This window comes from Tenrec ecaudatus, chromosome 12 (genome assembly GCF_050624435.1).
Source record: "Tenrec ecaudatus isolate mTenEca1 chromosome 12, mTenEca1.hap1, whole genome shotgun sequence".
NCBI classification, from domain to species: Eukaryota; Metazoa; Chordata; class Mammalia; order Afrosoricida; family Tenrecidae; genus Tenrec; species Tenrec ecaudatus.
In genome coordinates this window covers 140,051,471-140,077,498 of record NC_134541.1, presented here as the reverse complement: position 1 = coordinate 140,077,498, position 26,028 = coordinate 140,051,471, and the positions used below count along the sequence as shown (strand labels likewise).

At 60.6% G+C, this 26,028-nt stretch overlaps 1 protein-coding gene across 1 annotated transcript; it reads right to left on the bottom strand.

Moving 5' to 3' along the window:
* Positions 1-1,429: 1,429 nt before the first annotated feature.
* GNA12 (G protein subunit alpha 12) lies at positions 1,430-24,652 on the bottom strand. The gene is made up of 4 exons (XM_075527604.1): positions 24,256-24,652; positions 12,619-12,834; positions 3,861-3,911; positions 1,430-3,270 (listed from the first exon to the last, which is right to left on the bottom strand). The coding sequence occupies exons 1-4, from the start codon at positions 24,538-24,540 to the stop codon at positions 2,701-2,703; spliced, it is 1,122 nt and encodes a 373-aa protein (XP_075383719.1). The 5' UTR covers positions 24,541-24,652; the 3' UTR covers positions 1,430-2,700.
* Positions 24,653-26,028: the final 1,376 nt, after the last annotated feature.

Below are 26,028 nucleotides of genomic sequence, written 5' to 3'. Positions count from 1 at the left end.
TAAGGGGTGGGGGTCCTGTGAGCACACTGCTGCAGCTGCAGTGGAGGGCCCGGGCTGCTGGCTGAGCTGGACAGTTTGGTGAAGCCAGGATGGGGCCTGCTTAGGAGGGGCCCCATGGGAGAACAAATGCCCGGCCACCATGGGCCTGGGTGGCACAGGGTTTAAACTGCTCTGCTGCAAACCTTCAAGGTGGGTGGTTCTAGCCCACTAGTGGCCCTGGGGAGCTGGGTTCAGATTGTTGGCAGCTTCCCTGTCCTGACCGGGCTCCGGGAGGAATGCCGCCTGTGCTCTACCAAACAGCATTTCCCGGAAAAAGGGGGCCTGGGGGTGTGGGGCTCAAGCCCTTGGCAGCTAACCCTGAGGTTAGTGGTGCAGATTCACCCAGAGGCCTGGCACGCTGCTCCTCTACACCGACAGCCTAGGGGCCGTGGGGGCAGCTCGGTTCTCACACAATAGTTCCCTCATTTTGTGGCAAGTCCCTGCCACACTGAACTCACCCAAGGGTGACAGGGCCTTCTTATGGAGCATTTCTGTGGGTTTGTGCCCAGTATGTGCGAGGCACTGCATTCTGGAAGCTTCCACTCAGAACCGCTCCCCGCCCCCACTGCCTTCCCTCAGCACCAGGCTGGGCTTTACGCTGTTGATGAGGCGATGGATGCCTGGTCACCCACAGGGCAGGGCTGCCATCTCTCTAGGAGCAGACAGCCTCATTGTCCTCCCTCAGTGCAGCTGGTGGATCTGAACCACCGACCTTCCTGTGAGCAGCAGAGGGCTCTTGAGTTAAAGTACTCCCATCGCAACCACCCCACTGCCCTCGGGCCCCATCTGCTCGGTGGTCCTGTGGGATGGGGGCAGCTGCCCTGCCGGGCCTGATGCTGCAAATGGTCTCTCTCACACATAACGCCTACTGGCTCCACATGGCCTTTCAGCCAGCCTCCCAGGGCTCCGCTCACTTCGGACGGGTCTGGGACCTGGGCCAGGACATCCACTGACACTGCGTACAGGGCGGGGGTGTACGCTTACTCTTGGCCTTCGACTGAGTGGCCAATCCTCTTTCGGGCAGACAGATGAGGTTTGTATCTACATGTATCCAGTCCCTGCCCCGAGGCAGGGGGGTGGAATGTCCACTCCCAGGCCTTGAGGTGGGGTGGCTCAGGGTGTTCCCGACAGGGACAGGGTGTCCTGCACACCTTCACCTCTCCCATCACACCTGCCTGCCTGCCTCTGGGGCCTCAGGTCACAGTGGTTTTGCCTTGGAATGACCTCACCGGACTGGATTTTTCTTCTTTATCAAAGCTGTGAGGAGAGGCGGACAGAGGAGGGTAGGCGTGTGAGTGATCTCTGAACACGAGCAGAGACTCGGAGCTGAACTCCCCTGAGAAACGGGGCACAGCCGGGCTGTGGGGGCAACTGGAGGAGGAGGAAGGCACAGGCTTCGAGACCTTTATTGTTACAATTGTCTGTTTGCAATTGTCGACGAGGTACAGGTGGCCTCCTGCCTCTCCGACGCCCCAGAAACAATTAGGAGAAGACGTCGGGGCGAGAGCAACAGTGAAACTAAAAGTCCCCATCAGACGAAGGCCTAAGGCTCCTGAGACGGGGCTGGCTCGCCTGGGGGGCTGTGCGCGGCCGTGGGTCAGGGGCACGCACAGTGGGGATGCTCAGACAGGATGGAGTGCAGGGAGCCATCCCTGGGCCGGCCCTCCTCTGTTCTGCCTTGCCTGGGATGACCAGCTGAACACGTCCACCCAACCCCATGCGCACACATGCCTGTTTCTGGCTTGTCTGCCAGGAGGTGGGGTGCTGGCTGGCTGAGGGGGTGCAGGCAGGCCTGTGGCCTCTGAACCCTGTCCACTGAGCGGGAAATGTGCTGGGCATTAGCAGGCACCACCAGCTGGGGTTGCCACCTGGCCCTGCCCCTTCCAACAGCCACATACTGTGTTTGTCCACCGCCCCAAACACGGAGGCTGCCCTGCATGAACAGAGGCACCGTGACAGTGCCACTCACGTCCCCATAACCAGGCCAGCACCTAGTGACCCACAGGGCAGGAGAGAACTGCCCCTGGGGTTTCCCATGCTGTGACTCGTCACGGGGACAGACAGCCTCGTCTTTCTCCCGAGGACCAACTGCCTGTGGTGGGCAGCCCGATGCTGACCCACAGGCCACTCCCCCCGCCTCCCAACACCAGCCTTGGGTGGGCCCTGGTGTTACAATTGGGGGTTGCTGAGAAAGCCCTTGAGAGACTCACAGGAGTAGGCCCCCAGCAGCGGGGCCGGCTTTCAGTAGTGACACTAGATGGAGACTTGGTGGGAATGCTGCGTGCGCCAGACAGTGGGACCCTGGCTGGCTGACCTCTGTGGTCCTCCTATCCCGCGTCCTTGGCCACTGCGGCCCAGGTCGGCTGGTAGCAGAGCTGAGCCGGCCCCCACCTGAGGGGTCCTGGGCGAGGTGTCCAGGGAGCCCGAGGTGAACGCCCCTACCATGGGGGTGAGGTGCACATGAGGCAGGACACTGCCTGCAAGGCCACAGAGTGGGGGTGGGGGGAGCGCACGTCCGCAGCGCAGGGGCACCGGGAACGAGGCTGCCTGGCTGTGGGGAAATTGGCACTGCTGTGAAAGGCACCCTCTGGGTGGGGGTGGGGGGGGCGGGTGTGGAAGGCCACTGGTGTGCAGGCTCCCGAGGTGGTGGCCCTCGGGCCTTCACTGCAGCATGATGTCCCTGAGGTTCTCCTGCAGGACCGTGTCCTTCACGGCGTGGAAGACAAAGCGGATGTTCTCCGTGTCGATGGCCGTGGTGAAGTGGTGGAAGAGCGGCTTGCTGCGGTTGCGCCGCTTGCGGTCGAAGCTCTGCACCAGGAAGCGCTGCACGTCGTCCAGCCGGTGGGGGTCGCCCCGGAAGTCGGGGAAATGCTTCTGGATGCTGACGCGCCGCACCTTCTCCACCAGCAGGTCCGTCTTGTTGAGGAAGAGGATGATGGAGACGTTGACGAAGAGCTTGTTGTTGACGATGGTCTCGAAAATGTTCATGGACTCGGCCAGCCGGTTGGTGCGCCGGTCCTCCACCAGCACCTGGTCGTACTCACTGGATGATGCCATGAACAGGATGGACGTGATGCCGTCGAAGCACTGGAACCACTTCTGCCGCTGGGAGCGCTGCCCGCCCACGTCTACCATCTTGAAGGGGATCTTCTTGAGGACGAAGTCGTGCTCCACGATGCCCTTGGTGGCTTTGCGGGCCAGCAGGATGTCCTGCTTGCTGGGGAGGTAGTTCTGACCCGGGCGGGAAAAAGGAGAGGGGTGTGTGTGGGTGCGTTACACGCGAGACAGGTTGAACACAACAGAGGACCAGCAGCCCCCCGCCCCCAACTTGACCTGGGGGCGAGAGCTAACTCCAGCGGCTGACATGGACGACCGCCCCGCACCCACACCTGTGCAGGGAAAAGAACAGCTCGGCGGCCTCTTGGCCTTGGCAAGCACCACCCGGCCTGCAGCCTATTGTCCAGGGGCAAGGGGCAAGCGCAGGGCTTGCTTCCTTAGCACCTGCCCCATCATTCCGGCACTCCGGGGTCGCCCACACTGGGAAACGCTAGACTAAGCAGGCACGCGGCAGCACGCAGGTCCCGCGAGAGCCCCACCATCTCCTCGAGGGAACCTCCAGCCTTTCCCCCACCCACAGGGGCACTTTCCCACAAGCCTGCTGCGAGGCTGAGGAGTGGAACAGAAGCTCTGCCACGCCACGGAAGGTGGTGAGGTCGTGGCACCCCGGAGGCTCCGGAGTAGGGCACACAGCACCCCGAGTGCTGCAGGAAGCCGGTGACATGACACGGAGGCCCTGCCCGAGACGTGGTGTCCCCACTCACCAGCTGGCCGATGCGGTCCAAGTTATCCAGGAAGTACTTCACGGACTCGCCCTGTCGCAGAGAGGAGAGGAAACAGGGTCAGGGCCCAGTCCTCACCCAGGAGCCTCGCCGTAGCCTGCGAGGACCCAGAAAGGAAACGAAAACTTGCCCATGGGCCATGCCCTGCCAAGCGCGGGAGAAGAGGGGTTGACCCTCACCAAACGACTGCCTAGACCCGCCGTCCCCATTCGCAGGAGGGTCTGGAATCTTATGAGTCGGGCAGTGTCAAGACCACCCACCTCTCCCTCTGTGAGGCAGGGCTCGTGGGCTTGGGGTGCATATGCGTCGTGAAGATTAGAACATGAAAACCACGGGTGAGGCGGCCGCTCTTCGTCTAGGTGCAGCCCCAATGGGGGGCCTATAGCTGTTCTGGGTGCCGGCCACCTCAGGGCCAGGCTGCCCCTGCTTGCAGAGGGAGGGCTCCTCTGTTCCAGGCCCCAGCCCCGGGGGCGGGGGACGGGTCTGGAGCGGAGTTTGGCCCAGGCTCTGGCCAAAGTCAAACCAAACCCAAGAGCACTGTGGATTCTGACTCAGTGACCCGACAGAGGGTCCAGTCAGAGCCTTGAGGTCAGCAGCCTGGCGCCGAACCTCAAGCACCACCAGGGCCCTTTGGCGAGCAGCGTTGCGAGCAGCTATCCCCTCCTCCCCGGCCTACTGCCTCTCCCGAGGCCACCAGAGGCCACTCCTGTCTGTCTCCACCAGTGGCTCTGTCACCTGGCACAGGAAGGCACGGTCAGTGTCCTGGCCACTGGGAGTGAGCCCTCTCCTGGGGAGATGCTGAGGCCCAGTGTGCACTTCACCCAGAGAAGCTTTGCTTAGCTGTCATGTGGCAGAGGGGTTGGACACAGGGTGTCCAGCTAGCAAGACAGTGTCTTCCCAGAGTGGGTGCTGGGTTCCATTGCGTGTCACAGACCCGGCATTTTCTCAAATGGAGGGTTTGTGGTTGCCCTGCGGTGAGCATACCCTGCGCTGGCATCCTCACGGGGTCTCACGTCTTTCCCTCGCGCTCTGACGCAGGCCCAGACTGTCTAGGGCCAGCATCATCCTGCACCCGGGAGAGGGCTCCCTATGCTCGTCTGGGACCGGCACGCCAAGGGCTCCCGGACAAAGAGGAAGCTCCTTGTGTGAGCAGACCAGCCTGGACTCCCTGTGAAGGTGCCTGCTGCCGACACAAGGCAGCAGTCTCTGTGATGCCGTGGGCAGCCCACCAGGTGTAAGGAGGTGAGGGCGGGGGTCTCTGACTCGGGTCCTGGCCCCGATACAGTTAGTTGAAAGGAAGTTTCCAGAGAAAAGCTTGTTGCTTTTTGTGGTTTCTCCATCCTGTGTCTGGCTTGTCAAACTCTAGTTCTTGGACTTCTGCCAGCGGCCGGCCACACTGCCAGTCGAGAGAAGCACCATGGACCCCAGGGCCTGGCACTTGCCCGCTTCCGTGCACACACACGCACACCTCACCGGCTGTGGTCTCTTGAGGACCAACTCAAGGCACTCCTCCAGGAGGAGCCGGGCAGGCACCGTGGCCCCACCTGCAGCAACAGTGCTGGTGGGGACCGTGCAGGTGCAGGGAGGGCAGTCTGCCTGTTGGCACCCTCAGGACGGCACCTAACCATGAAAGGGTCTCCGGCAGAGCGAACTGTCAAGTTGACCTCTCTGGTCTTTTGCCCTCAGAGGTCACCTGCGGGCACTGAGTCTGGTTCTGCTCTGAGGACACCTCAGCTAGGCCCTGGCTAAGAACCCACCACCAGGCCCCAGCCTTGAAGATGGTCTCGTCTGGCATTGTCTCAAGGCTCGATCTCGTCTCCTTTACGTTGGCTGTCGGATTTGTCAAGTGTATTCACATCACTTCTGTCCCACCTGCCCCCTCAGTGGGGCCCAGTACTCACTCAGCTCAGCAAGGGAGTGAGCTGTTGGAGTCCTGACATGGTCTCCCCAGAGGCGCCTGTCCACCACCGAAGCTGGCGTGCGTCCAGTCAGGGTGGTGGGCTGGCAGGTGAGGATACCTTCGGCTCGTGGCTGAGTCACCACTTGCACGACCCCAACCCTGTGAGCCAGCCCCCAGCTCCTCTGCTGGGGTAGCTGTGGGTGCCGGTGAAGCTGTCCCTTTGGAAGGCGCTCCCCTCCTGGACTGTGGCTGAGACACACCACCACGTTAGAACACAAGCAGGAGGAAAGCACCAACCTCAACCCCATGAACCAGACATGCACACACATTCTCGGTTTTGTGTCAAGTCCATAACTGGATTGGTGGTTCCTTGGGGGTGTGGTGGGGGAGACTGGGGGCCAGGGGGTGTTAACAGCGATGAGGACAAGAAAGAAGAAAAGGTTCTGAATCTGACTGTGATGATCACTGCCTCGACGTAACGGAACTTTTGAACTGTATGTGAACCACATGCCAATATAAGTATGAAAAAGAAGTAACATCACGGACAAAGAGGAGAGCGAAGTCATCCAAATCGCAAACGTTGGCTGGGATTCGAACCCAGCACGTTAAAGTGCTGACCACGTGGCCGCACTCTGTCCCTGTTAGGACTGTGGGCAACTGCACTCAAGCCTGGCTTGGCGGGGAGGGAGCACTGTTTTAAGCCATGGTCAGCACTCTGAGCAGGACCCTGCTGGATGGCTCACCAGGTCCCCCAGCAGCCCTGTGGGCAGCCCTGGAGGCCTCTATGTGGGCACTTTCTAGAGTCTCATCCTGGGCCGGGGCCCAGTGCAGAAGGAAGGAAGCAGGCAAGTGGTACCACAGTCCGTAAAAGGAGCCACCTGGGGCAGGTGAGGGCAAGAGGGGAAGGGAGGGCAGGAAGTTCCGGTGCTGCAGAAACAACAGCCCCGTCTGCTGTGGAGTGGGTGCCGACCAGAGCGTGTGACCGTGCAGGACAGGGCACACCTGCCTGAGTGATTCTGAGACTGCACTCTCTATGGGAGGAGACAGTCTTGTCTTCCTCCCCTGGAGCAGCTGGTGGCTTTGAACTGCTGACCTTGCATGGCTGTCAAGCCTCCAGAGGACAACTGTGAGGTGAGCCCTGGAGAGAAAACCTTTGGGGTTTCTGCACCTGAGAGGATGGCCTACCGGGGAGCCTGTGGACTCCCAAGTGTCCCCTATAAGGCAGTGGGGCAGTATCATCTCGAGCCCCTCCCAGGCATAGCAAGGCCCCAGAGAAAAACTCCGTGGGCTGAGGCCCCTGGCATCTCACACATCAGATTTACAGGCATGAAGCAGCCCTGCAGCAGCAGGTGCTGTCGGGCGCATGGGCTCCGCATGCAGCCACTGTGTGCCGGTGAGGACGCGCACCAGTCCTGCGCTGTCCTCACAGCTCATGGTGGCTGCCAGATGAGGTCCCTCCTCCTCTACTGACTCTCAGGATCAAAACCCGACTGGACAGATCACGGGAAGCAGGGCAACAGCTGCTCAGGATGAAACACTAATTCCACAAACACCACAGTTAAAGAACGGGAGGGGCGAGCCTGCTCAATGGACAGTTTGACTGACACCCCCCCCCCCCAACTCCACGAGGTTTCACTGTTGGGCACGAGGACGGATCTCGCCCGTAGCTGAGGCAGCTGGTCACAGCGAGCAGCGCCTCGCCAGGGGCAGACTTGGGCCGGTGAGGGTGCACAGGCAGCGAATGACTCCCCAGGCTCCTCCAGTCAGAGCTCTGCAGCACCCAGCAAACGGCCTTCCCTGGCGGGTCTGGGTAAAGGGCTCCGTGGTGAGAGATAGTTCACAGGGGTCCCTGTGGGGTCGTCCTGCTGGGCGTGACAGGAGCCAGCTCAGACCCAGGAGGGAGGGGTATCTCACAGGAGGTCCCTGCACAGAGAACCTCCTGGACTCCGGGGGTAGCCGTGACATCAGAGCGCAGCAGCAGCACAACCCACACAGCAAGTCCAGCTGAGCGCTCTGGGGCAGGGTGCCCTTTGGACATCGACAGCCCCGAGGGGAAACTGCTTGACCCCCCAGTTGTTGCCTGAAACGTGACCTGTGACTTCCCTCAGTTTCCCCGTGAGTGGCCCGGTGAAGAGGCACTGAACCAGCCCAGCCGCAGAAGTGGAGAGGCCAGGCAGGACCCGAGAGGGGACGGAGGGACATGTGGGGTAGAGGCATGTCTGCCCTCTGTCTGTGGCCATTGCCTTGGGTCCCGGGGCTAGACACACTGCCTGTTGAGAGGACAGGAGCAGGCGCTGCCCCTTTAAGCCTTCCTGGCCCCTCCCCCAGTCTGGCAGCTAAGTTTAGCCCTTCTCAGATCTTCCTCAGGGGACTCCGAGGCCTGCTCTTGTGGGGAAGGTTCCAGGAGCACGGCTTTGTGTGGAGATGCAACCCAGAGAAGCCTCCTCGCCTCATCTCATCGCCAGCTTTCCTGGGCAGGGGCCCTTCTGACTGGCATCTTCCTCCCAGGGCGGGGCCGGTGGTGGTCTCGCTTGGGGCAGTGCTGGGTTCTGGGTTAGTGCCTACACGACTTCCTGATCTCGCAGCAGGATGGACACTGCTCACACCGGGCAGGGCAGTCAGGCGGCCACCATCCTCGACAGGCTTCTACACAGACTCCCCCACACCCCCTCCGCCATCTTGGCCCCCAGCGTCCTCTGAGTGAGCACAGGGCTCCAAGCAGATGCCCTTGGTTCGATGAAACGCACACAGCCTCGGGGTCAGTCCCTCCTGGCCGGCAGGGAGCATAAATATGGCCAAGGCCATGGACGTGGGTCCAAGGGACATTGCCGCCACACTCCACAACCAGCCCTTCCCGGCAGCCCTGGGTCCAGTTGTGTGGACCCCTACCGAGGGGAGCTCCCTGAGAAAGAGCACTGCCTGACGTCTCTCTAGGCGCCTCCCCCCTCCCCGGGCAGTATGCCAGGGATCCCAGAGGGGCCAGAGAACCAGGCAGAGGGCCTGGCAGGCCGGGAGGAGGGGCCCAGACACCCCTGCGGGACTGGCCAAGAGCCCTCACCTCAGAGAACCTGGGTGGTCTCTGTCCATGTCATGCTGATGGTGACGCAGCCTCGGGCCAGGCGACCGCCCCACACTCCCCCCGAACACAAACACTGTAGACTGTTCTAGAAGATGCCAGCCAGCAGTGCCTTGTGATGTCTGGCAGGGGCCGACGGCAGCCTCAGAAGCCAGGGGTGAGCCCTGCTAGCACTCCGCTGACCGAGGTCTGGGCGGGGGGGGCAGGGGACCCATGACAAACACCAAAGGTGATTCATTGAGAGGGACGTGGTCCCCAAGGCACCAGACACAGGAGCTCTGTTCCTGCCTGGGCTGCCCTGCTAGGCACGGGGACCAGAGGAGTCCTGGCCGCTGTCTGCTGGATGCCTTGGCCCAGCCACAGGGCCGCCCCATGGGGCCCTGGGACCCAAGCTCGGCTACAAATGGTCCTTTCAGGGTCTTTTGGGCCAGGGAGCAAGGCTGAGAGGCCCTGCCTGAAGGGGCCGGGCGCCGGGCAGGGTACCCGGTAGCAGGGCCCTGCTGGCACCTGTGGTCACCATGCACGACGCGCCAGGCAGACACTACAAGGAAGTTGCTGAGTGGTCTCTGGCTCACAGCAACCCTCGAACAGAGCTAGCCGGCTCCCTGGGGTCTTCTGCAGGCAGCCTCTTTCTCCAGGGGAACTCAGGCGTGTTCGAACCGCCGACCTTCCGGTGAGCAGCCCCCTGCGCCACCAGGGCATGACTGAGCATGGGAGACTCGGCTCTGCATGAACCTTTGCTGCTTAAAGCAAACCTGCCGCTGCACAGTGGCTGATCACCAGCCCTGCCCACTCGAGTCGCCTGGCAGACAGGGCCGGCTCATAACGCTTCCCAATGACTTCGCCCCACTGGGAACTGGCTCCAACTCAAACTCCGTGGGCTTCCTGAGTCCAGACCTTGATGGAAGCAGATGGCCTCTCCGTGCCCCGGGGCGCGGATGGTGGGTTTGAACTGGAGAACTTTAGGTGCACAGCTGAGCCCTTTAACCGCTGCACCAGTCACGGAGCTCCTTGTGAAATCGTTGCCGTCGAGTCCGCTTGTAGAGCAGCTGAGGGCACAGCACTGCGCCAGGAGCTGAGTGTCCCTGTGTCCCCGACCTTGGGGCAGGTGCAGGGCGAACACCCTAACCCTTCCTTGGAGGGGCAGGCCCTCTCCCCACAGGGGTGCTCGCTCTTTGTGGAAGTGCCTACGGAGTGTGGAACCCAGCTTGGGCCACTGCTGGGGCCTCACTCAGGAAGAGGGTCAGCAGGATGCTGGCTGCTGCCCGCCGACAGAGGGGCAAGGGGACATTTGAAAGGTATTAATACGGGGCTTCTGAGAGCACACGTTTATCCACCCGATCAGACAGAGAAATGTGCCCAGTGTTTCTTGGGTGGGGCATGGTGTGGCGTGGCGTGAACTGAGGGTTGGTCACATGTCTTGGATCTTGAAGCTCAGGTGGCCATGAGCTGGCTGGAGCGGGTGCTGTTTCAGCAGGTCTGACCAATGAAGAGGTGCTTCACGAAGAAACCTCGGCTCCAGAGCTAGGACAGCACCCCCGCCACCAGACAGAGGGCTCAGGCCACGGGGGCGGGCTGCCTGGCTCACAAGTGGCCACGCCACGCTTGTCTGCTAAGCAAGCCACACCCTCCTTCCCTCACAGGGAAGGCATGTGACTAACCTGCCGTGACACCTGGATGATGCCCAGCCAGGAAGCTCAGAGCTGGGCCCAGCCAGACTTTGTCTCAAGTACTTGGGGCACGAGAGGAAGGGGACTCAGTCCCTGGAGGACATCGTGCTTAGGAAGGCAAGGGCCTCAGGAGAGAGTGGATAGAGGGGCCGCCACAGTGACTAAACACAGGAGGGGCAGGACTGGGCAGGTTTCCATTCTACTGCTGTGAATTCGCACCACCACCACCATCACCATCACCACCATCACCACCACCACCACCACCACCACCACCACCACCACCACCACCACCACCACCACCACCACCACCACCACCACAGCACCTGTACGGGCAGTCTGGGGAAACACACACCACAACACTCCTCCCCCAGGCATGGCCAACATCCCACCCCACAAAGGCTGTCTGTGCCCCATCATCATTCTGTGGAGCCCTGAGGTGGCCATCTATATGGGAGGGGATGGCCAGGTCTTTTCTCCCTCGGAGCCGCCAGTGGGGTCAGATAGCTGACCTCTCAGGTCGTGGTGAAGTGGGAAGAGAGACCTGGTGACCGGAGCCCCCCAGGCAGGCTGATTCTGTTACATGGGGTCCCCTCGATGGCATCCGGCAGCAGCTAGCAGATGTCATGTAACTGCTTGAACCCCAGGGCCCAGCTTCCCAGTATTTCCTACAGGGTTGTGTTCGGCTGCCTAAGTCGGCATCGCTGGTCTTCGAGCAGGAAGACAGGAAGTAGGGAGAAAGGCCGGCGCAGAAGCAGGAACTGAGGGTCAGCTCTAGGCCCAAGAATAGCCCTGGCCTCACTTCCTGCATCTGGGTTCTTGGGCAGAGCCACACCAGGGGCAATTCAGAGTCCCTCCCCCGTCCCAAGGGGCCCTGAATCTGCAGTGAGTTAAGCACTGGGCTGGGATCTAAGACTGGCCCTTTAAACCCCCAGTCGCCCCGAGACAGGAGGCCATCTGCTCGGGTGAGTGAAGATCAGCATTCTCAGAGGCCTTGTGGGCCTCTGCTGTCTGCAGGTTCCTGTGAGTCCAATGACTTGCTGGTGGAATGGACAGGGCTGCCTGCTCTGGAGCTGGGCCAGGACCCGACAAGCTCGGGACTCCTGCCCATGGCCTCCGAGCTCTGGTATCAAATGGGACTTGACCGGAGTGGGGTGGCCGACACGAGGCACACTGTGAGGGAGGACCTGGTACAGGGGGCATACTGTACACATCAGAGCGGGAGAGGGTCCCCTAGTTCACTGGCATCTCAGCTGTCCTGGTCCAGCCTCTCGTGAGACCTCGGTGGGCACGGGATGCTTCTTTCCCTGGGCAGCAGGGTGGCCGGTCCTTGGTGTGGACATTACATACTAGCCCTGGAAGAGTGGCCAGGGACCCTTCTCTCCGTTACCTCCATCATCTCCTGGGGCTCTACACTGCTTCCAAAAGGACATGCTTTCACCCGAGAGATGGAGGAACCATTGGTCCCTGGTACTGGCCGAGAGAAGAGACTTCTCTGGATGATGAGGCACTAGAGGAGCCGGGGCAGAGAGGCACCAATCAGAGGAGCCAGGGCAATGAGGCACCAGAGCAGCGTGGCACTAATAAGAGGAGCTGGGGCAGCGAGGCACTGGCAACCTGAGGTCCAGTGACAAAAGGACACTTGTCCACATCCAGGGAGCCTGCGAAAGAACTTCTCCAACAACTACAGAAATCAGAACCGAGGTGGCTGGCTTCCGGGAAGGGCCCAGCCTCGGACTCCCAGGAGCAGATCCTCTCTGCCCCACAGGGTCACCATGAAGGACTGGGTGTTTTACTCGCTCCCCTGCTCAAAGGCCCTCTGACCTGCTGCCTGTGCTCCCCAAGGCAGAGCTCCCCTCCAAACCTCCTGAGAGCTCTTCCCAGGTGACACCTTGAGGACATTAAGCTGGTGCCCTGAAGCCAGGCTTCAAGCCTCTCACCCAAAGGACAGCTGCCCATGGTGCTCCTGGACTGCCCAGCGGCCCCAGCTGAGGGGACACGGGTGCAGCTGTCTTCCTGGTGGCTTCCCTTCTTCGGAGAGGGGAAGTGTGTGCGAGTGCACGTGTGCGTGTGGAGGGGGCCACGGCGGGTGCTCACCAGCTGGAACTCGCTCCTGCGCTGGAAGGCCTCCTGGATGCCCGAGTCGCTCCACAGGGCGCAGAGTGCCGGCACGTACAGCTGGAAGGTGGCAGGCTCTAGCGGCAGCCCCGCCCTGTTCTCAAAGGCCATCAGGAACATTCCATGTTTCTCGTTCTCCGAGTGCTGCCACGGGATGCCCAGCTTGTCCCGGGCGTCCACCAGGACCCGTGAGCCCTGCGGAGGAAAGGGACAGACAGAGGCTGTGACTGTGTCCCCAAGATGCCCCTAAACTCAGAGCAAGGGGGGGGGAAGCATGGAGCACACTACACCAGCACCCACAGGTGACCAGGTCTGCGGCTGTTGGTGTGCCCCACACAGTGAGGGCGTCTTCGCTCCGGGGATAGACGTTTATTAGGAGAAAGGAATAGTATACAGCCACGAACAACACCTCAAACCACAGCCATTAACTGGATTCTGACTCACGGGACCTGCAGGACAGAGAGAACTGCCTGGGAGCAGGAGGCTAGTACATCTCTCCTTTGGAGCAAGCAGCTAGTGCTGCTGCCCTTTCAGTTAGCACCCAGATACTTAGCTGCTGTGCCACTATGTCTCTCTGCCTGGCACAGCCTTCGCTGTCTGTGGAGCAGAGAGAGAGCACCCTACGCCTGCCAAGGTAGACGAGCTGGGAGAACCATGTCCTTTGAACCCTGGGTCCCTGCATTGAGAACCTCCTGGACCCAGGAGCCTCTCAGGGAGAAAACCTCTGTGGGTTCAGACCTGCAGCCTCCTGTCTGTCAAAGCCGCAAGTCAGGGTGCTTGTTTCAGCGGCTCTAGAGACCCAAGAGAGACCATCCCCAAGACAAGATGTGACAAACCGAGTTAAGAATCAGGTGGGAAGAAGAGGGAGGGCTGCTGGAGGGAGACCGAGGGAAGGGCAGCAGGAGGGAGTGAGGTCTGCCCAGAGAGCCAGGCCCAGGGCCACAGCCTCAAGCAGTGGCGACTGGCAGTCATCAAGGCTCTCTGTGATGGCTTGCTCCCTGGAATCTGGGTGGGTCCGCAGCCTAGTCTGCACCGATGGGTGTCCATGCCCCCCCCCCCCCTCATTGGTCCACAGCCTGGTTCACAATGAGGTCCAGCCACAGCCCCTCAGGTCAGCTCTGCAGAAGTGACCCCTGAGTAGAAAGTAGCCCATGGATTCCTGAGGCTAGTGGACCTTTATGGGAGTGGACTGCCTCACCTGTCTCCCTTGGAGCAGCGGGTAGGTTTGAACCTCCAGCCTACTGGTTGGCACATAACCACTGTGCCACCAGGGCTCCTTAAAGTAGATTCAGAAGCTCATCTGGTTTTCCACATGGTGCCAACCAGACCTCTGCTCGCTCCTGCGCTTAACACAGGTCTAGGTTTCAAACCAAACAAACCAGTGGGCCTGCCCCAAAGCAGCCTCTCTGCCATGCCCCCTACCCTGGCAGGCAGGCGAGTGGGAGCTGGCCTGGACATGCAGAGCCGGCTGCCGATTGCTCCCAGGATGTGGGCGGAACTCCCTCTGCTGCGGGGTGCCATTCTCTGTCTTGTTCCCTTCCTCTCTCTGCAGGCAGGGGAAAGAAGCAGACAAAGCCCCTCTCTCTCTCTTAAAAGCTACTAAGCTTCTTGCTGCCGACTGTCCCCCCCAACTTCCAGAGCAGAATGCCAGGGACGTCTGGGGCTTTGGGGGCATCTGCTTCACATCAGTGGCAGCTCTCTCTCCTCCTTTTGCTCCCTTGAGGGGAGCTCTTGGTGTGGACAGGGCTTCTGCAGGACGAAGGTCACTGCACTGTGCCCTTGCATGCAGGAGGAGCAGGCCTGGGGCTCAACACCTCCTCCCCAGTACTGCCGGGGAGCAATGGTGTGGCGGGTGGTTCCCTGCAGGCTCACCAGCAGACCTGAGACTCCAGGGCAATAGGCTTTTGGGCAGTGTTGTAAAAATCAAGCATGCCTCTGACAGGCAGGTAGTTTCAATGCTTGGTTTCCTCTCTCCCTCGGACACACGGAAGCCAGGGGGCTTGCAGACCTAGCTATTCACACACAACTGGCGACAAGTCCTCAGGCCTCCTTCCTTCTCAGAATGACTCACTCTCTTCGGGTCACAGTGCTGCTTTTGCTTCTGTAACATGTATCTCACTGAAATACGCACAGTGACTTCATCTCGAGACAATGTAACGATCCAGACAGCAAACTCAGGACACATTTTTAACGATAATTTCTAACTCCAGCAATTCCAAGTCCTCCTCAAAGTGCCGTGCACCGAATACTACTCACAGGGATTTGGGGCATGTTTTGGCTTTATCGGATGGAGACTCCACCACCCACCCTAACACCAAAATAAGAAAAATGGCAGATCCTGTTCTTAGATTGTGGGGTGGGGGATCTGTCAGTCAATCTCGAGAGCAGCCACTCCTTGCCACAGCACTCCCTGGTACACCCTGTTACTCCTGTGTGCGTGGCAGGCTGGCTTCTCCTGGGGTGGAAACAGGCTGCCCACAGAAGCCTCTGGCTTTGACTGTCCACCTGGCTGGATGACCATGTAAGGCCCAAGGAAGCCTGAAATCCCACTGGGCGGAGGGCCCCGTCGTCCTCGCTGGCTGGCGTCCAGGAGGGGGAAGACGCTGCCGACTAAGTAAACAGGATGCGCCTCTTTACGTTCACCGGCCAGCAGCAGGGACAGGCGCCTGCTGCCTTCTCTGGGAGGCTGATGGGCAGGGCCTTGGGACGTCCAGGTCAGAGGCGTGGGGAGTCCCCGGGGCACGGGCCTGGCCCCTCCACCTTTGGTGCTTGTAACCAAAGCTTTTTTCCCACAGAACAGGAGGCGGCTCTTTCCGGAAAGACACCCACCACGCAGCTCCCCACCAAGCCTTTGCGGCCAGGGCTCTTCTCTGGCGGAAGGGCCAGCGAGAACAAGAGCTGCAGCAGGACAGGCACAGACACTGTCCCCGGGGAGGAGTGTGTACAGGGGGGAGCCAGGACAAGATCCAGTGCCAGCAAGATGAGCTGACCGTGCAGGTGGAGTCCTTAAGGAGGGGTCCCCCACGCTCTCGGCTAAATCTGGGGTGCAAGGGGGCTTGAGAGGGTTGGCACTAGGGCTAGGCTCCCACAGGTTTGGACGGATGACACCATGGGAAACCCACAGGCAGTCTTTTCGGGGCTTGGTCAGGAGGGGCCAAGTCTGCACATGGGAGTGGGTGGACAGTGCCCAGGCCGCTTTCACTGCCTGGGGGCTACTTGTGACTGTCAAACAATAACAGGAACTCAACTTCCGTGTGGATTCCCCTGGGGAGACGCAGAACTCGGGAGTCAGCAGGCTGGAGACTGAAAACGCCCCCTGAAGCCAAGCTCAAGCGGTCAGCCACACGGACAGATGGACAGGGGCATCACTGCTGTCAGAGGGCAGAGCTGCAGGAGATCAAAGTTCCTGCTGGAAACCACTGAAGGGCATCCCGGGTCTGGGGTCCTGGTGGCACAGCGGGCTGGGCTGCAAACCGCAAAGTCAGCAGGTCGCATCCAGGCAGCCCCGCCTAGGAGCAGGATCAGGCACCCACTTCCCGTCTCCTTCCATCTCGGGCTGCAGAGGAAAGGCAATGCCAGAAGGAAGGCTCCTTGGGAGGATGGCAGGACTGGCGCAGATACTCTGGGGGCCACAGGGAAGAAACCGTGGTGGGGTTTGGTGAGAAGAGGAGGAGCCCTCAGGAAGACAGTGGTCGGGAGTGCACCGCTGTCCTGACGGTGGCCCAGAGACGGGCTGTTACACGCCCGGTCGGTCGCAGGGGCAGACTGGACAGCAAGGACCAACCAATGGGCCTGGAGATTCCTGGAGAAACCACCCCTTTCCTATTTCAGAGAGAATGGAAATGACGCCCACCGGCAGGAACTGCAGAGCACAGCAGGGCGCGTGGTGGTGGGAGGGCAGCCAGGGTAAAAAGGTTCTTTCTGAGAGGGCACCGTCCACGTTCAGTAAGGGTAGAGGGCGGTCAGGAAGGGTTGTGACCCAAGAGCCGTCTCCACTGCTGGACTCAAGACGAGCCGTCCTCTGTGGAACTGGGTTCTGCCCACCGTGAGGGATAGTGCCTTAGATCCAGTCCCCCCCCCCCATGCTGACCGGGAAGCCTTTGGATCAAAGATACTATAGCAGAACCTCATCAATGGGGGTTGGGGGTGGAAAAAGGGAACAAGAGTGTCCAATCCTCCAGGAACCGGCTTTCTGGACCCACGGAGGAGCGTTTAGACCTTGAACTGGTCAGCGGTTGGCTGGCCAGTGAGAACAGCAGGCCGGGTGTCCGGGCAGGTCTTGAAGGAACCCTGCTGAGAGCTGGGTCCCAGAGGCGACTCGAGGGGAGGGACGGGGGCTGAGAACCTGAGTGTGTGAGCAGAGCTGCTTCAGATGAGGTTGTCCAGGGAAGGGACATGATTTGGAGACGCACGGGGAATGCTGTGCCGGGTCTGTTTTCACCATGAACAAGTCGTCCTCCACGCGGCCCCCACGCTCAGGTTCACAGAGCAAGTGCTGCTCTCGGGGTGCCCAGTGTTATGGGGACCTTGCTGGACAAGGCATGCCCAGAGGCAGGCAGAGCCAGGTGGAGTTCCAGCTTCCTACATAGCAGGGACAGTCGGGCCGGCCACATGGCCACCGCCTCTCCCTGGTAAGGAAACCCGGCATCCTCCAGAGCAGTGGCCGGGAAGGTTTGTGGTCCACTGGGAGCCAGCATTCCAGATGGTTCTTCACAGGAGCCTTGAAAACTGAGCTTTTGTGATCACGTCTGTGAGAAAGGAGCTTCCAGCTTCCGGCAGCACCCCCTGCCCCCCAGCCTCACGTGGGAGAAGTGGCCTGCTTTCTCCAGCCCCTCCCTTCTCTCCGGGAGCTTTGCCAGGCTGGGCGAGCTTGTTTTCAAGGGCTGTTGTCCCCGTGTGGGCTCAGACAAACCCCACATGCGCCAGGCCTGCCCACCCTCACTGGACGCTGTTTCCATCGTCGTTCCGCTGGGCCTTGTCCAACCACCAGCCTCCCCCTCGTGGAAATCTGCTGGTCAGTAACCAGGCACACACTGCCCCATAAGGCTCCTCGCTGGGCGCCATCGTGCATGCCCTAGAGCAGCCGACTGTCCTAGCGGCACAGGTCTCTGGAACCCAGTTCTCAACCAAGGCTGCCACAGGCCAGAGGGAATTTCCTTCTTTAGACAGGAGGTCAGAGTTCAAAGGTCCCTTTCTTGCCTTACCCCTGACCATACAGCTCCTACTCCTCTCCTGATGGGCTTATTACCCCAGGAAGCACGGGGGCGGGGTGGATCACACACTCCACACTGTGCTGGTAACCAGGAGGCTAGCAGATCAAATCCACCCTTCTCCTGGGTCCCAGGGACTGCAGCCCCTGCCGCACCCCCACATCTTTGCTCAGACCCCACCTCCCCAGAAAGAGCACCCCTTTCTCACAGCCTGGGGCCACCCCTACCCCAAACAATCTTCCGTCCCCCTTGTCCTACTTCCTCGTCCTTCAGAACACAGCACCCAAAGGCATTTTGCCTGAGAGGGACCCTGCATGGCAGGGCAGGGCAGGACGGCCCCATCTGTTCCTGTCACCTGAAGTCAGCGGGAAGCCAGTCCTCCTGCTGTTGCGTGGGGTGGGTTCACACTGCTGCCTGTCTCTCATGTAGCAAGACCACCTGCCAGAACACACACTCGTGTACAACTAGTTCTCACTCCCCACAACGGCTCCACTGGTGCTGGAGTCCAAATCCATGGAAGGAGGATCCAGAAAGACGAGCAGCGAGGTCACTAATGCACAACTGCTCTCTCCAAGCGCCAGACCCCAGGCTCCGTGAACACTGGACACGGGCAAGGTGAGCAACAGGGCCTCGAACCCCTAACACCACAACAGGAAGACACCCAGGTACCAGCTGATGGGCTTCCAGGACGGGCTGGGCCCAGTCCAGCTCCCAAGGTGGCCTCATGAGGATGTACTTGTGTCCCCTAGCATGTATTCTTGTACCACCCCCATGCGTTGTATGGTCTAGGGGTAGGCTCCAAGGGACGGACCAGGCACGTCTGAGGGCGCTGCCCATCAGACTTAGATGCCCGTGGGTGGGGAGTGGGGACAGGAACCCGGAAAGGTCCGTACAATGTGGGGGGGTCCCCCACGGCAGCAGAAATCAAGATGGATGATACACTGGGGTTCCGCTCCCGCAAGCATGACGCCACCCGAAAGGAGCCAGTTCCAAGAGACCTAGTGCCTTTGAGGGGTCGGCAGGACCCTCTGGGTTCCGGCAGCCCTGGGGGCGGGGGCGGGGTTGGTGCTGGGCTCCTTTCTGAGGTGGTAACAAGGGAGGTGCTCTCTGTAACCAGGAGGGACTTTGAAAAGTCTGTGGACAAATTTCACTGATCTTTCATTCAACTCTCCTGAGAACTGTGACACCCTCCCACTGGGAAAACCAACAAATGAGCCATTCTGTGGGGTCAGCTGCACTGCGGGGGCACTTATCTTTCTCTCTCCACACCGTTGCCGGTGCCCCCACCGTCTTCTGTGCGTTCTGTTTAAGGGTGTTATTTTAATGGCGTCTTTTCTGTGAAGCCCGTCATGTACGAACGTGACGTGGAATCTCCCGGCGCTGCTCTTCCAGACCTGCTCCCAGGGGCTGGGCCACTGCCCCCTGACCGACCTTGCCTGGTGACACTGCCCAGCCTTAGGCTCAGGACTGTCACGGACGGGAAAGTTCCTGAACTGGAAGATGCGCTCCCTACCCCCAAGGACTCTGTATCAGACAAGGGGAAGAGAGCCAGGGGACTGGGTGGCGCCCATGCCCCCTCTCCTCCAGTTACCAAGATCAGAAAGAAACACAAGACAAGCGTCCAGGTTTTAAGAAAATATGCTGAAGACGCTGTGTCCTACCGGTCAACCGTTCCCACATTGTTAAACTACCGTCGTCTCCAGGACAAAAGCCCGAAAGCTGGACCACATGGGGACACCACGGCTCCTCCCACTAATGGCGACTCTGGGCATGGGTGCCCTTCCTGTGTTTTCTCCAGACGTGGTTACTCATATTTGTACCAAAACAAAGGGGGTGAGGAGAGGGCTCCCAGGATACAGACACTGCACCGCACGTGCCTGTGTGCACATGCGCTTCTCGTGCGGGGTTTGGCAGGGTTTCCTACGTGAGACTCAGCTGTCATGCATGGCCGCTGGTAAGCATCACTACATCCTGATACTCAGACACGCAGACAGATACCCGAGACCCATCCTGAGGTGCCTTGGAAAAGATGTCGCTACTTCATGCAATTCCCCGCAAAACCCCAGCAAGGTTTTTTATGGACATAGACAGACTTATCCTAAAACACAAAGAGGAAGGGTTGGCTGATAAGCCAACCCACTGCCACCAAGTCTACTCTGACTCAGAGAGACCCTGCAAGACCGGGAGGGAGGGGGCTGCTACCAGGAGAGACCAGTCCGCGGAGAAGGACGATGTGCTGGTTGAGTGGAGGGTCAGCAAGAGGAAGGCCCTCGACGGGATGGACGGACTTTGAGGCTCCCACAGGGGCTGAGGCGTGGCCCTGGTCGGGAAGAACGGGCAGGGCCGGGCACGTTTCTCTGCTGTCCGTGGGGTCCCCGCGAGTCAGACCCGTCAGACAGTGCCCAGCACAGACACAGCCACTCTGGAAGCGGTTAGGCAGTTTCTCACCCAACCGAACAGGCAGCTACCACGCTTGCCGCCACCGCAGATGAACCTCAGGGTGCTCCTTCCAGAACAGTGAAAACCGACACCAACCTGACACCCGCCGGCCCCACGACGGCAACACTACAAACCATCCACGCGCCCTGGCCTGTGGATGCTGCTTTGCTCCAGATGGATTCCGACTCGTGCCGAGCCCACGCTACAGACCAGCCGGCTGCAAAGGCTCACACCACCGAACTTCTGCTTACCTGGCTTACCACGAATGCTTCTCTGAGGACCCCACGGCTGTAGCTTGGAAGAGTCCCCAACGACGAGCAAAACCACAAGGAACAAACACTCACTGCCACCGAGGCGAAGAGAACTCATAGTGACTACAGAAGACAAAACTGTCCCCGTGAATTTCCACAACTGTCACTCTTTACGGAGAAAACGCCCAATCAGAGCTCGTTCTAAAGACTGCACAGTGCGGAGCCCAGTAGCACAATGCTCTCCAAGTGCTCACGTTATAGAAACGGGGACAGGTGCTGGGGTCCAGGCCGGGGGAGAGGACACAGGGAGCAGGTGTCAAAGGGCAGCCAAGGGGCCCCTGGGTGGCAGAAGGTCTGCTCCCCATCGCTTGGAGAAAACCAGACAAAGCATAGAGTCCCCCTTGCCTTCCGGCTTAGACGAGCAAGTGACCTAGGCCTGCAGTTTAGTTAAAAGTAGGAGGAGAAAGATGTGGTTGAATTCCTGGCTTGCCCACCTTCTGTGCAGGTACCTGGCCTGGAGCGGGTACCTGCTCATGGCGGCTGCACGGCAGGTGGCACCTGAGCAGGCGGTCCTCAGGCTCAGTTTCATCTGGATGAGCAGAGCGGAGATAACGACAGAGGCCTGGCCCCGAGCCCTCAGGTTTCCCAGTGTTTAGAAAGTGATGCTGACTCTAGGTGATCTGTGGAGGGTGGGGAGCATGAGGCCCAGGGAGGGTGACCACCAGGGGACACAGAAACAGGAAGGGAGAAGATGCAGGTGGGAAACGGTGCCCACGGTCTTGTTTTGCTTGGGGCGGGCCGCTTCTCCCAATGGCGGTCTGAGCAGACCGAGGCCTGCCTGCTCGGGAAAAGGGCTGCGTAAGCAATGGATTGTTGAAAGGGCTTTAAAAACAGCCTGTTCTCGCCATGGTGTTGCAGCGGGTTAGGCGCTGGGCCGTTCCCCACAAGGTCGGCAGTGCAAACCCACCGGCCACTCCTTGGGGAGAAAGAAGCACCTGTCTGCTCTTGCAAAGACCTACAGCCTCGGAAACCCTACAAAGCTGGTGGCTCAGCAAGCTCTGTGCAGGGATCAAACCACAAGGTTGGTGGTTCAAACCAGTAGCTCCTCGCCGTCCCCCACCCTGGAAAGGTTGATAGTCTGGAAGCCCAGTGGGGTGGGCCTGCCCACCAATGGGGATGGACTTGACGCAGTGGGTCTCTCTGGTTGGGCTGAGAGGGGTGGGGGGGGGGCAGGCACAGAGGACAAAACTAAGTTTCTTGGCAGTGCAGAGAACCAGGCTGGGAAGACAATGGGCTGCCCTTTAGCACAGAAGGAAAGGGGGTTTCTGCAGTCAGGCCGTGACTCACGCTGGCGCCCAGCCTTCGGAGTGCAGGAAGGACAGGCCGAGGCTGGCCACAGAGCCCGTGGTGAGGTGGGAAGGGGCCTTTCCCAGCAAAATGACTTTTCTGCTCGGGATCCCCACAGGAGGAAGGCCTGGAGCCGGGGACTTGGGGTCCCTGCACCTCAAACTACTCGCTCCCTCCAGAAGCTGGGGCATCCTCATGGCTAAAGTAAAGGAAACACAGGGATGGGTTCTTTCCCTAAATCTACAGTGCCTGGACGGCTGGCGGTTCAATCCCACCAGCCATTCCCTAGGAGAAGGATGAGGCTGCTGGCTCCGGTGGAAGCCTGCAGGGTGGCCAGTGCGGTCCGACTGAGCTGCCTGGAGTCAGAGCATGCCTCATGGTGGCAGTGGGCTGAGCTTGATGCATGCTGGTTTGGGTGCTCCAACAGTCAAACTCTGGGGTGCCCATCCAAAGGTGGTGGCTTGAACCTGCTCCACAGGATCTCAGAACCAAGTCCGGGCAACCTGTCTCTGCAAAGTCACCATTTTCCTCAGACTTGGGAGGTGACTCACCGGTCACCATTTTCCTGTGTGTGTGTGTACTAAGTTTAAAACCCCTCGGGCACCATCAAGCCCAGTGTCCAGGCAAGTTTCCTGGTTGCTGGATTTCCTGCAATTTGCAAACCTCCCCAGAATGGCTTGGGAGAGGGGAGACACAGGACAACACGAGGATGTCAGAAAAGGGGAGAAGACTGGGGATTCTCAGTAGGTTTTAACCCTTCACCACCCTTGATGCTGGAGATGTGGAGCCAGGGTGCCTACAGCCTTTAGGGACATGGCCTGGGGGCAACACGAGGTTTCTATGCCCTGGGATCAAGTGACTCAAACAGGGACTCCTGAGAGCAGCAGCCTGGACACTTCCTCCTGGGGGCAGCTCTACTCTGGGGCAGTGGGTTTGCTCTGTTTGGAGATCTGAACTTGGACTGGGTGTCTGGCGCATTCAGTGGTGGTTTGGGGGTCTGATGGCGGAGTGGTTAAGGCTGCTCACTGAAAGGCGGGCGGTTGCCTCCGGACACCCACTGAGGCAGTCCTCACTCCACGGAGGGCTGAGTGGGGACTGATGTCGGATGCTGACTCATGGCCACCCCCCGCCCATGTAGAGAGGACCAATTGCTCCTTGGAGCTTCAAGGCTGTGACTGTCCCCAGGCAGAGCTCGGGGCCTGACATTCACGACGCCTCTGGGGGATTCGAGCCCCCAGCTTGTTTTTCAGCCAGCTGCCCAGAGGAAAGCGGGCCTGGCCCTTGAGGATGCAGAGTTGCTGGTCTGACCTTGGCTATGGTTCCTAAAGGAGCCCTCCTTTAGAGACTCATGGGAACAGATGGGGGAGGGGACTGCAGAGCAGGCCACCACCGTGCTGCTGTTTTCTCCTGTGTCTGTGAGTGACTGCGCACCCCCACCCGACACCAGCCCCCAGTGTCCAGGACTTTTTTCAACATGCACACCACTGCAGCTGGATGGCTGTCACACACCCACCAACCCCAGGTTCTAGGGACCAGGGGGCAGAGGGGCGTTGGGGAAGGCCAGGTGAGAGGCACACATCCTGGGGGACCACTGTCTCCACAGGGGTGCTGCAGGGGCCTCTGGGCCAGGCCAGTCTGTGTCGGGGGGTGGGGGAGGGAAGGACCCAGGACAGCTGTAGTCCCACCTACCCACAGCCATCAGAGGAGGAGAGGTCCCCTATCCATCAACAGGTACGAGATACCCAGAGATACTCTACCTACTGGCAGACATGCAGGATGGAAGGGGTACTTCTAGGGGTCTATCCATCAACAGGTGTGGGATACCCAGAGTTGCCCTACCTGTGGGCAGGTATGCAGGATGGAAGGGGTACCCTCTGTGGTTCCCCACCTGTCCCAACAACTGACCCGTGGGTAGAGGCAAAAAAGGAGGAATGGAACGCCCCTGAGGGATCCTACCTGCCAACAGGTATGTCCAGTGGGGATATAAAGGCCCCCCCAACAGCTGACAGCAAGTGGGGAGCTTGGAGGCTTGCCCTCAGGCCCTTATCTACCGGTTGGTAGGTATGCTCTGTCGGGGCACCACGTTTCTTCCTACCTGGCCACAGGTGTGCAGGATGTGGGTGTCCCGTGTACCTCTAGCAGCTAGATGGACCAGCAGGTGTGCGAGGCGAGGGTACTCCGGGTCCCTCTATGCACTGACAGCCGTGTGTGGGTGGAAGGATCACGGCCCCCTACCTGTTGTCAGGTATGTGCGGGGGAAGGGGGCGTCCTTGGGAGGTCCCCACCCCCCGTAGGTGAGGTGGGTGGAGGTGGGCGTGCCCGGGGACCCTGCTCCCGCCCCCGCCGGCAGGTGAGCTGGCGCGGCCCACCTTGAGGATGTTGTCGAAGATGGTGTCTCGGAACTCGAGCAGCGCCTTCTGGTCGAACTCGCGGCCGTGGATGATGCGCATCTGCTTGAGGAAGGTGGACTTGCCGCTCTCGCCCGCGCCCAGCAACAGGATCTTGACGAGCCGCCGCACGGCGCGCCGCTCCCGGGCCAGCAGCGCGTCGATGTCGCGGCTGCGCCTCCGCGCCTCGCGCTCCGCGTCGCGGGCCCCGCCGCCCGCCTCGGCCGGCAGCAGGCAGCGGCTCAGCGTGCGCACCACCGCCGACATGGCGCTACGGCCCGCGCGCCATGGAGCCGCCGGCGAGGCCGGGCCGGGGAGGCCCGCGGCCCAGGCGTCTGCTCAGGCCGCCGCCACCGCCGCCGCCCGACGCCCGCTGCCCGGCGCGCTGGGCCGCGGCGACAGGGAGGGGCGCCGGCGGGGCGGCGCGCGCCATTGGCCGGGCGGCTGCCAGTCGGGCCGAGCGCGCGCTCCAATTGGCAGGCACCGGCCCAGCGCGGCGGCACGCCCGCCCCCGGGGCGGAGTTCCGCCGGGTTAGGCGGGGCCTCCGGGGGCGGGCTCCTGGGCGTCGGGCTCGGGCTGCGCGCTCCCCATTGGGCTGCCGGGCCGAGGCGCTTTCTTACAGAGTGAAGCGGGGGCGAGGCCAGCGGGGAGGCGGGGCTTCAAGCCAAAATTCTGAGTCTCATTGGTAGGAGGCTACGTCAGTCAGACCGAGGGGACTTGGGATTGGGGGTTTCGTCGAGTGGGGCGTGACCACAAGTGCCAGGTGTACAGAAGGAGTCAGCCCGGGTTCCCAGTTTAGGGCTGGACCAGCTGGCTGGCGGAGCGACCCTAGAGGACGCCCAGACGCCGGGAAATGCCCATATCCTGTGGAGAGCGCAGAGGCAGACACTCAGAGTTCGCTCCGGGACGCCGTGGGCTGTCAGCCGCTTTTCCGTAGGCTGGAGAGCTGGACCACTGCCCTCCCGCAGGGCCCGGTGCGGCTACGACACACTGGGAATGGGCACTCGACCGACCGCTTTACTAGGCCCTAAGTTTTCGCAACTTCCTCCGCCCCTTCCTCTTCCTCCTCCCCCTCCCCCTCCCCTCCCTCTCAATCTTTCCTCCTCTTCCTCCACCGCCTCCTACTTCCTCCCCCCATCCTCTCCCTCCCTCCTCTTCCCCTGCCCCTCCCCTCCCCTCCTCCTCTTCTCAGAGCTTCAGTGCCTGCAGGGGAGAGCTGGGAGTAGGGCGCCACCAGGACAGTTGGCAATTCGAGTTCTCCAGCAGTGCCCTGAAAGAAAGGCCTGGTGACCTGGCTCTGTAAAGATCACTCCCACCCCCACCTAAGACCGCAACTCTCCTCTGTCACTTGGGCCTGCTTGGGTTAATGCCAACTCACAGCGACCCTACAGGGCGGGGGTGGGTGGGTGGGGGGAACCGCCTGTGGAATGTAACTCTTATCAGCGTAGACAGAGTGGTTGGTGGGTTCAAACTGCCAACCTTATGGTTAGCAGCCTAACACGCAACCCAATTTGCTACCAGGGCTAATATTAAGTTCTCAAAACTCACTGCCATCGAGTGGATTCCAATGCATACCCTATCGGGCAGGTTAGGACTGACCCTGTGAGTTTCCGTGACTAACTGGGAGCAGAAAGCCTTGCCTTTCCCCTCGGAGGGCCCGTAGTTTCAAACTGCTGACCTTGTGGTCAGCTGTGCAACATGTAGCGTAATAACAGGCATGTGTAATAACAAGAAGGGACGAGTTACAGCAGCAG